At 29.6% G+C, this 12,155-nt stretch overlaps 1 protein-coding gene across 1 annotated transcript in view; it reads right to left on the bottom strand.

The window, feature by feature from the left end:
• The window catches only part of RGS4_1 (Regulator of G-protein signaling 4), a 79,929-nt gene extending 69,337 nt beyond the window's left edge, over positions 1-10,592 (bottom strand). Inside the window, exon 1 of the mRNA XM_051214642.1 lies at positions 9,692-10,592. Within this exon, the coding sequence (XP_051067824.1) occupies positions 9,692-10,065 (374 nt within the window). The 5' untranslated portion in view covers positions 10,066-10,592. The remainder of the gene's footprint in view (positions 1-9,691) is intronic.
• Positions 10,593-12,155: the final 1,563 nt, after the last annotated feature.

The following is a 12,155-nucleotide window of genomic DNA, read 5'->3' as shown; positions in this document are numbered from 1 at the left end:
CAATCAAACGTATTTGGACACAAAATTACAGAACATTTGAGTAAAATCTGAGAACCATACAGTAAATTCTTCATTTGAAAAACATCAATCAATTGTCTCAAACTTCATTATTCCTGCATTTCCACACCGATCATTCTCTGTTCTTGTTTTCTTCTCTTTGATCTTTGTAATCTTCTGCCTCCAAACATTTCACTTTCAATTGCTGAAACATACTACTTATATCTGTCAACATCAGTAGAACGCACCGCAATAGAATTTATTATGATATAAAACCAACAATAAAATAGAGATAAATTAAATGTATTTTCATTTGAGTTCTTTAAAAATAAGTGAAAAAAAAGGTTTCAAGAATAAAAAGTATTAACTAGTTAATGGACTGTCTAGAATTAAATTATTCTGAAATTTTCATCAGTTGCTTTCATATTTTCTTTTAATGCTATGCAACATAAGAAACTTGTTGAATCAGATTAAAAAATTCAAATTCTATCTCATTAACTAGTATTTTTAAAGATAGACTATTGTATAATATTAATTTACCAATCTTACTACTATTTCATAACATTTGCTTAGGTTATTTCATTTTATATTCACAAAAAAACCCATTAATTCATTATTTCAAGAACAAACAGTTACAGAATGGAGTTTAGTGGAGATTGTAGTAATTTCAATAGTTGAGATCATGAGTCAATTGGAGTTAAACCATCATGAAAAACCTGGCGGTCTATCTTCAACTGACTCATGACCTCAACTATTGAAATTACAAACAGTTATATTCATATATAAATGAATACAAGAAAGCTCTATTTAATTTCTAACAAATATATATTGATAACGGTAACAATCAATTGATATTCCATAAAAATATAACGAAATAGATTGAATAAGAATCAATAATATATAGTGAATATAATTAAAATTGTAAACAGTTATTATTAATAATGAGACTGTGATTCCGAATCTCTTAAATGATTTTTCTGAGAGCAAAAAAGGAGATATAGATTTAATTCAGTTTATTATTTTAATCTTTTTGATTCGTATCAAATTTCATACAATCTACCGGAAGGAATAAGACTACAACCCTTGATATGTAGAAAAAGCCATCTGGATTAACTCCACACGAAAAAAAGACAGAACTTGTGTATTCAAAAGGGTGTATAATCATTTTCTATACTTACTGTGGACCATGAATAGATTACTTCATGCTTTAATTGCTTCTTATAAACTCTTGTTACATAATCATTTTGGTTTCATGATTTGTTGTATTGTATTGATTGTCAACTAACATGATACAAAGAATTGTCTTACTATTTTATTAAATGATCTTATTCATTAAAAAAATGACATATTATGAACATATTTAACCTGTAATCGATGGAAAATTCACTAGTTTAACACGTAACATTTTCTAATTCATCATAAAATAATGAATTATTAATGATATCTCAGTGAGTAAATATTTGAATGTATAAAGTTCTACAGTAAACTCAATCACTTGTTCAGAGTAAATAAATACATAACTGAAATTAAATTAACACAAGTGGCTCAGAAGAATAAGGCAGAACATTTAGTTCAATCAATATCAAAATGTTTGAAAATATCAACATCATAGTATTTTGGTCCAGATGATTCTGTTTAAATCATCACTATATGTATTAATGTGTATGCTATGAGGTGTGGAAAATGTGATATTCGAGTTGTACAGTTATCGAGTTTAAATGTTGACAGATATTCTGATTGAATTCTTGAATCTATTTTCTCAGGCTGTCCTGATAAACGCAGGCTCAATCTGCACGACAACTTGAACAAAAAAGAAAGGGTGCAGAATGTGGAAAGAACGCTTTACTCCAAGGTTCGTTTATGTACAGAAAATTGAGGGTATTTATAGCATTTCAGATCGCTTTGCGCTTCTGGAACTCTACTTACTATAGTAGCAGGATAGGTTATTATCCGATCAGAAATATGACACGCAACTCTCCACTCTCTAGATGTTTCCGAGATACGTCTAATCATCGCTAATTGGGTAAAATGTTTCCTAAAGTTTCTAAAGCCTCTCTGGGCTTTCTTCGATTAATATTCTGGATTTTCCAAACAAATATGTGTATTAATGATATCAGAAATGAATAGAATCAAACGTGGTTGTTTAAATAAACTGCTTGGGTTGAATATATAGTCAGGTGTCCTGTTCCACTAAAAGGAAATGGACTCATCATTATATGAAACGTTTAAGCTCCTTGACTTTTCTTCTAGCTGAAAAAACCATTACGAACTATTTTGAAACATTTGATACCGATTTCACGGGTTTTGACAATAGCATGTACTTCTATTGCCAATTTAATTCGTAAATTTTCCAGCTCCACAGGATTATTAAATCTTTTGGCGTTGCTCAGATGTTCCTTGTTTGGCACAATTCAAAATTTCATGAAAAGGCTTTTCAATGTAAAAGGTATAACCATACAAAAAATCCAAATAGTCTAATTCACTTACGTACTTTGTGATCCTCCTATGACATTGTTGATAAGTAACTATTCTACTACAATTTAAAGAATACCATTTTAAGGCTATTTATTTTTGAATAGACGGCTAGTCCAAATGATTGAATACCCTACGATGTCCTGCAACTTACATTACTGTAAGGACTATTAATTATGTATGATACGACGCTAACAACAAAATGCCGCTGATTTCAGTCACATAATGAAAATGAGAATATTCAGTAATTTTTACAAAAATCCTACTATTAAACCATTTAAATAAATAAATTTGTTTTATGACTTTTAATCGTATAAGTTGGTTTCTTGTATGCATACTTTTGTCAGCATAAGAACAGTTTAAAAGCGAATTCCCAAAACGAAACGTCATCAGGAATTCAAACTACTGTTTGATATGGCATCTTAAACTAGACAAGATTTTATCCATCATCGTATTGTTGATGACTTATATATAATTGACTAAGAAACTATTCTACAAATTTCTACTAATACAAAAATAAATCATGCTGAGGAGTCCCACAATAGGACGAAACGGCCGTCCAGTGCTTCCAGCTTTTCCATGGTGGTCTAGCTCCAATGAACTCATAATCTCAACTATTGAAATTACTATAAAATCTACAAAACCCCTTCTGATATAAAGATAAAATGGCTTATTTTTTTATTTAAATTGACTAGATATTTCATTGTATACTACTAAGATTCCATAGTAAGAGGCGTAATATAAACCATTATCGTGAGTACATAATTAATTCTTGCGTTTGCTTTTAACACTAACCTTCATATATATATATATATATATATATATATATATATATATATATATATATATATTGTTTGATTAGTAATGAAACGATTTATTCCTCCATAGAATACATTCGTTTTGTTTGTTATAATTGGATTTCCCAAATGTATTTTCATTTTGGTTTAATTAATAAAATCATCAGTTCAAATAATGTTAGAAACGTGTCAACAAAGAATACAATAATATATCTATTTATATAGCTGAATATAGGATGATGGGAAATATACGCATTGTACATTTAAAATATCACCAATTTTGTTTTTCGTTTTCATTAATATCATTAGTGTTATAGTTGACTACACGTAATCCCATAAGTGTAATGAAAAATTTTCTAAAGAAAAATAAGATCGTTCTTTAAAAGTGCATAATGTGTGTAGACCAGTAGAAAACGTTATATTATTCACAATACTGACTATACATGTAGCATTTTTGGTATAGAGGTTTAGTGGTGACTCATTTAATTTGTAAGTGATAAATGTTACGGATCAGTCTCAGGTAGAGGTAAGTTCTCGAATTTATAATGGAAAGTCATGAATGGAGATATCCCGTCATTTTGAAGGTAAAACCGTTATTACTAATGGCATCAGATGATCCTGTACCATATCTCAAAATGATTGAATTCGAGAATAACTAACTGTGAACAATAGCCTCAGTAGTCAAACGACCAAACGTTCACCTTGATTTCTGAAGGTCCTGTTCCCGACTTATGGTGGGGTTCCGTGTACACACTGCCTTACAGACCTGCACTAAAACATATGAGACATCCAGTCATTCCTAATTTTTAAATAGATCCCAATTAATGACAATCTTAAACGAATATCACACTTATTCATATGATATCTGAACATCAGTCAACAAAATCATGAACTTAAAACTCCAAACCCTTTGAATATTGTGCATAGTTATGAATTTCTCTGTATTATTCTGAAGAAACCTACTCTTTGTAAGCATGACAAAAATATGAACTTCTTTCCTTAAAAAGACTAATCTTTTCAACTCAACTTTCGTCAACGGCTGACATCAATTGAAGAACCACTGGAAACCAAGGAGCATTAAACACAGATGAACTTGAAATTATTGAATAGTACATCTTCATTGTTTCATATAGGCTATAACCCAGAAAGTTTAGGTCTTCCAGAAGCCGAGATGATATTGTAGCCTTGTGGTCTCATAATTTTCTTCTTCAGCAAAATTTGTGATATTACTTTTTCGGCATTAAATCTTATCAGTGAGTGCATATTTCACATCTAGCCTTATCGATAAGGCTAATGTGAAATAATTAATTTCAAAAATATTTGTGTAAATATTGAACAACAGAATACTTACAAACGAATGTTATATTCATTTTTCAACTTAAGTGACGTTCTTGTTAATTACTGTTTTGAGTGTATTTTTAATTGACACATCGGATGATTATTTCTTGGCAACAAAAATAATCTGATACATACAGGAAATTTCTTTTTTTCAAGTATACAGAGTGAACAAAAATGATGTGTACAACTGAGACACATTTAAAATTTGTGGCGATCAGTGAAATCTAGGACGAGCGTTTCGTCCTCGGTTTATATCTCTCAACGTTGCCCCACTGCCTTGTGGATTAGACCTCCAATTCAAGGTCTCGGGGAATGGCCTACTAAGAAAACCACCTGTTTCGGTTTGGCGACCAAGGCAGCGTCCAACCTTGCACACAAACTAAGTGAGAACTACTTTATGTGACACATATATTTTGTTACCCTTTTGTGCCAATATTTATGTGTTTAACTAGATAAATACATATGACACAAATTGGTTGAATGGCGTGTTACTAGTTATATATTTGAATTATATTCATATGTATTTTACAACAAACAACAAATTAAAATACTCAAAATGATATGAATATGTTGAAATTGTGCTTAAACCAAACTGTCCTATTTCTAAATACTTAAGAAATATATGATTTATATCAGAAGGGGTTTTGTGGATATTATAGTAATTTTTAATGGTTGAGATCACTAATCAGTTGAAACAAGACCACCATCAACATACGCTCACTAGTGATGGTCTCCAAGAGGTATTTCCCAGAGTTCTAGTGAGAGGCGATGACCAGTGGAGTTCAACCGGTCTGTTGTAAGATAGTAACTCACTGAAGATAATGGTGGATGTATTGCTCAATTTTGTGGATTAGTTGGAGTTAAACATTAACTCCGTTGGATGCCGGCCGGCTCAGTGGTCCAGTGGTTAAGCGTTAGCGTGCGAGACTGACAGGTCCTAGGTTGGAATCTCACGAGGCGGGATCGTGGATGAGCACTACTGAGGAGTCCTACAATAAGTTTGTTTGTAGGATCTATCATGGCCTGATTCAAATTAAATCAAAGGTTCTATTGACAGAAATTATTATAGTGATTTTCATTCTACTCAAGTTTATTCGTTATTAGTAACGTTCAGAAAACTTCTGATTTGTTCAGAATGAATTAATTAATTCATATTTGAAGAAGGATAATATTCCAGAGGAAACTTTTTTTCTTTCTGACGACCTTATTTTCAGGTGTCGTGCAAACGTGTTAATGTCAAAAATTCAATGTAATGTTGGTTTTATATGTATTAGTATGAATGTACATAATAATTGACAATCATAATAAAGACATAAATTGTTCGCTTATATCTAATACGTCATTTTGTACTGAGGAAATATTTAGATTGACTCAGGAGTATGGAATATTTAAGGGACTACGAATATAAAAATTGTTGTATTATATTTCATGTAGATAGGGGAAGAATATCATTGTGAATGAGAGTAGCGACTGATATAAGGTGATCGTGTAATAATAATATTAATCCAGTGAGTGAATTTGAGGAGTTCTACCTAAAATATTTTGATTTAATGATAAAATTTCACGTACACTATAAAAATATAGAAGAACAGAAATAAAATGAAGCATTAAGAAAAATACGAAGATATAAAAGAAAGTAAGGCCATGATAGATAAATCAACTTTCTTAACTGTTTCTCTGCACACACACACACACAAACGAATACACATACATACACAAATTTTTACCAATGCAAATGATATATGAGCATACACATTTCAATAGAGTTAGTTTAATCTAATCAATAATTCTGAATAATAAATTTGCAGTTACGTGATTATGATCACCCACATAATAATGAATGGATCTTATACTCCTATGTTATTATTTACTGGGACTTCAGATCATTTCTGTTATTCATTTACTGACTTAAAAAATTCACAACTTTTATTCTTTCAAATTGTAGTTGATCATCAGTCACTTATATTTTAATGGTTGAGACCATGAGTCAATTAAAGCTAGACCACCATGGAAAACCTGAAAGCACTGGAGGGCCATTTCATCTTATTGTGGGACTCCTCAGTAGTGCTCATCCACGATCCCGCCTCGTGAGGTTCGAACCCAGGGCCTATCAGTCTCGCACGCGAGCACTTAACCACTTGACCACTGAGCCGGCCGGCATCCAACGGAGTTAATGTTTAACTTCAACTAATCCACAAAATTGAGCGACACTTCCATCATTGTCTCCAGTGAGTTACATACTGACACTAGTCACTTATATATTCAATGCTTACAAGTCAGTCTTTTGATTCATTCACTGTACACACACCTACAGACAAATGTAATAAATTCATCAGATTTACTACTGAATATTAATATATCAACGTAATTTTTATAAAAATTCTCATTATAATGAGATAAACATCTGTGAACAAAAGAGCGCTTACAAATAAATTTTCAGAAGATTACATGGGGTTATCATCAATGAATCACCATCCAAGTTTAAAACTTGGATTGATTTTGGTTGGTTTATTTATTCTCTGAAGAAATAGCCTACACTGAGTCACGAAACGTCAAAAAACCTCATTTTTCTACTCATTGGGATATTACAAATATATTATTTATTTATACCAATCTACCTAATGCTCAATTCATCCGAAATTATCAAGTTAAACCTTGGTAACGATACCTACAAATGAATCACCAATGTTTAAAGTAAATACATATTTTTAGAATAAAGAACATAAATAAAGGGTTGTCAGTACAATATATTTCTAAACAAGTGTTTGTAAATCTTTATAATATTTTTGAATCTGTTGCTAGGACACGTAGAATTGCTACCATCCTGATACTAAAATTAGAAAGTTGATCTTTCAGCGAGCTTCATGAATGGACCGTTTCTCAGTTTAGCTAGAAAAATAGCAACTGATATGAAAAACAATTGTGAACTCTTTGCTATTCCATCAAATAGTCAGTATATTTTATCAGTGAAAGTGAAATAAGCATTTGTGATGCATCTCAATATAAATTTTTGATGACCCTATCTGGGATTGCAACTTTGATTTCTTTTTTACAATGATTGTATAATGATAATTTTCACTCACACGTAATGACATTTAGCATTTTATACCAACCAGTAATATCAGCTTCTCCTTTCTTCTATTCACTGAAAATAACAAACATTATCAAGTGTTCCAAGCTTATTCTGATAGCACAAACTGAAGTTATATCTTGAAAGATTTGAGTAAGTTTAAAGAAAGATTTTTTTCACGATAACTACATGAAAACTCTACACAATTTAAGAGTGTATAAATATCACCCCATTCAAATATTTTACACTCAAATAGTTCAGTGTAATTTCATTCTATATTGTTTAGTTTAAAAACATAACTAGTGAAGTTGTTGGGCTCAATCTACAAAAAGTTTTAGAATTCAATTTTATGATAGTTCTGATGAAATCGATATTTCATGCAAGATTTAGACTCAAAACATCCAGTGTTACATGAGATATTACTTTTCAACCAACAGACCTAATTAATATCGAGCTCACGTACAAAGCTTGACGTTGATTGTCCATAATCGCTTAACGTCGGAAAAAAGTTTCACGATATATAGGTTTATTTGAATTAATGACCAGACTACATCTTGAACATCCTGAAACTTAATCAATATAAAAGAATATAATACATCATACTAGTCTTTATTAAGTAAAACGTTGATGTAGACAAATATATTTTAGCTATAAGCAATAATTTCTAATTGTTATTAATGGGTAGTATGATTAGCTTTATACATACTAGTTAGGAATAAAGTTTTAACATCCATTACTATTCAAGGTCACATAATGTACTATTTTTCCGTTTAGCCATTTACTTGTTTGTTAATTTTATTATCTACCATTATTATTTAGATTATATGTAGAATAGCTCTTTCATTATGCATATGTCAACTTTAATTTATATCATTCGTGTATATAAAATCCCCATCTGAGTCTTCTGTATTGTTTGTAATGTAATAATGTGTTTTAGTAAATGTATAAAACGAAACTGTCTAATTAATGTTTAATAATGAATGGACAGAGTAATGATATAAAATAATTTTTCTAAATATTAAGCAAAAATGTACAATGATAGTCTTTATAGTTCGGAGATTAAGATAAATTATCTAACAGAGATGAGAGCTATAATAGTTCAAATTGAATGGGATGCATTGAAGCATTATCCTCGGGTGACATACGATCCAGTAAAATATACTGTCCTATGCATGTATAAAATCATCAAGTATTGTGTTGAGTCCAAAAAGAAGACATTTGCTTCTGTATTAAAAGCCAGAAAAGAATAAATCTGCAATAAAATTCTTTCAATGGTACTATTTAGAATCAATCGCTGTCATAAAAATCAACCTTCTATTTATTTCTCTATATGTTTATGACCGGAATATACCCTCGATCACATTTTACTCCTTATACAAGATCATAATAATTTGAACTGATTCCCTTAACTTTCTCAGGATTCCAAATTGTTTCTATTTACATTCATATTCATAAAATAAATATCAGTTCAATATGATTTATAAAAGATTAGAAAGAAATTAAGAGTAGTTGTAATATATTACTTATAATGTTAATAATTAAATATACATCTTTATGAATGGAAGATTAAGGCTTATTAACTTAAAGGTATAATGCTTACTATGAGTTGTGTAGTTCAATTCTACTATCAATACAATATACTTTTGTGTGCATCTCTAATAGTAATGAAACAGTATTGTCTAGGTTTTAAATCCTTTTTTCCAGCTTATATAACTAGTTTTATGGAAATCACCTTGAATAACAATAGTACATAAACTTGACAAAATCATTCCAGTAAATTCAATATTTCTTATTAGAAAACTGAATGCATATTATAAATCAATATGATTTACTGCCTCGTAATTTTTTAGCGGCAAATTGTTTTTAAAACTCACTTATGTAGTGTAAAGTTGTATTCCTTTTTTTTCTTTCGTTTAACTGAAAAGTCGAATCTGTCTATAACCAAGTCAATACACTTAATTTAGTTACTAATGTTAAGAAACAAACGTTTTATTAAACTATTACTTAGTTAACTTACTCAGATATTTTTAATTGTTCAACTGTGCATTGCTGTCGTCTTAATATATTCCGTTTGATGCTGGGAAGTCCGATAACTGAGCTAGCATTATTATTATTATTACTTGTAGTAGTAACAGTGGTAGCAGTAGTTTCATCCGATTTCTTTCCGGTCTCTAACATGATATATGAATTGTTCTCTTGTTTTATACTCGCAATCGACTCAGATGATTTAGACATTTGAACGTATGGCAATTGAAATTTCTCATCATCTTGAACAATATTTATCGAAGTGTTATTATCCGGTAAACAAGTACTTAAATTACGATAACTTCTAAATGAAATCTTTTTATTTGTCCTTAAACCTATAAAATTTAATTCTGATTTATCATTCATATTATTAACAATGAAGTATGATAATGAAAACGTATATCATGTGCTTCATCCTCTTCTTCTTGTCATTCATTAATAATGTTATCACAGTGAACCAGCACCATGAAGAATAACATACTATTGAGTAATTAATCGAATGAATTACTTTTTTATTCTTATTAATTAATTAAATACAAAATATTACCTGACACATATTACTAACATACTGATCTAAATTATCCAAAATAATAAAGATTAATTCCAACTTTTTTTAAAAATTTGTTTATTCACTATAAATCCTAAAATGCAAATTATGTTACAGTAAAATCTGTATGGGCTTCTTTTATTCATGCCTTCTTTAAAGTACTTTATCGAATCTCTTCAATTTGAAATAATAGAATAAATTAATAATGTTTTTTACAATGTTATATATAAACAGATATTAGTGTTGTGTTTTGTTTTTCAAAGAAGATCAACTTTGTTAACATAAAGGATCCATAACTCAAAGGTAAATTTCAACCAATAAATAAATCCTCAATGTTGAAAAGTTGTGTTTTTTCTGTTGTGGAGAAAATTCTGAAATTTATTTCACTATATATATATATTTCTTTGTGTGTGTGTGTGTGTTCATATCTGTCGAGTGTAGACTTATATACTTACAGGCATACAATCATAAACATTTGGTCATAGAAAAAATACACAAACATTTATAACAGATATAGACACATACGTATATTTGTCCATTCTCTATTTTGTAAGTACACTTACAAAACATATGTATCTGTTCCTAGGTACTCTTAAAAATAAAGTAAAATGTATATATATATATATATATATATATATATATATATATATATTGCAGTTCTATCCAGTCAGTGAAAAATCAGTGACTTCATATTCAGTTTTCTTATTCCTGTGATAATCATAATGTTATATAGTGGAGAAGATTTGTAGCTCAGGTGGATGATTCTGATGGAGTTTTGTTCTCTGAGCTAGATGGTTTTGTCGTGGAGCTTTCGTCATTCTTCTGAACGACATCATCAGCACAAACTTCAGATAGACTTCTGTCTGAAAGCTCCATGACCAAACCATCTAGCTCAGAGAACAAAACTCCATCAAAAACATAGTATTATATAAACTAACTTACTCTATTTTCTACTTAATAAATTTGATTATTTTGAAAGAAAATAATTTCTGAATTAATAGTTGTGTTGTATAAGGTAAACGATAGTACTGTAAAGTGTACGATATATTTGTATTCATTTCTTGTGAAATTACTCATTAAACATAAGAAAAAATATCTGTCAAATGATTATCAATCCCATATGACAGTTGAAATATTTCAGTTACTAGCTAATACTTTAAAAGTTTGTTCTAAATACTGTTATAACCTTGGATATCATTTTTAAAATTCATTCATCATACATATAGACTATTAATGGTTAACGATAATGGAGAAAATTATAAGGACTTTCCTTTTGGTTGAATTAGTTAACTTTTATGCGAAGCTATTTAAATCTCTGAAGGACTCATTTTTCCATCATACCAGTTTGTCAATATATGTTTTTTTAGCTCAAATTTGATTAGACTATTAACCAGATTGTTTATCAACTTACTTTAAGAAAAGTTATGATGACATAGAATATGCTGAATCACACAACAGTAACTTTGTAATTGTTTACCAAACATGTGAACCATTTATCACTTCATTATTCATTATAAATAAATTAATATTTTCCTAAGTACCCCTTTCTTCATTCATTCAGATATTATATTTTTTTATACGAAGGATTAAATGATACAATCGTACAAAGCTTGATAATACATTATGTTATTATTTTAACTTTACCTCACAAAATCGAACATAGTTTATAAACCTTTTCAATAATTTAATCACCGTTCAAAGAATTTGTCATATTTATATTTTGATAAATATGGTGCATTCACCTTCAACACTGACATTAGTTTCTACCCTGTAGATTTGTTAGTAAATATTTCCGTTTCCCTTTATTTTTATATCGATCATTTTAACGATTATTGTGTAATTTGATTGATAGTTTTTGTAGATTAGCTTATTTGTGAGTGATTGACATTAATGACAGATTGACATCAAT

The sequence above is a fragment of the Schistosoma haematobium genome, chromosome 2 (genome assembly GCF_000699445.3).
Source record: "Schistosoma haematobium chromosome 2, whole genome shotgun sequence".
NCBI lineage: Eukaryota > Metazoa > Platyhelminthes > Trematoda > Strigeidida > Schistosomatidae > Schistosoma > Schistosoma haematobium.
The sequence above is the reverse complement of the archived record's forward strand: the minus strand, read 5'-3'. Positions and strand labels throughout refer to the sequence as shown.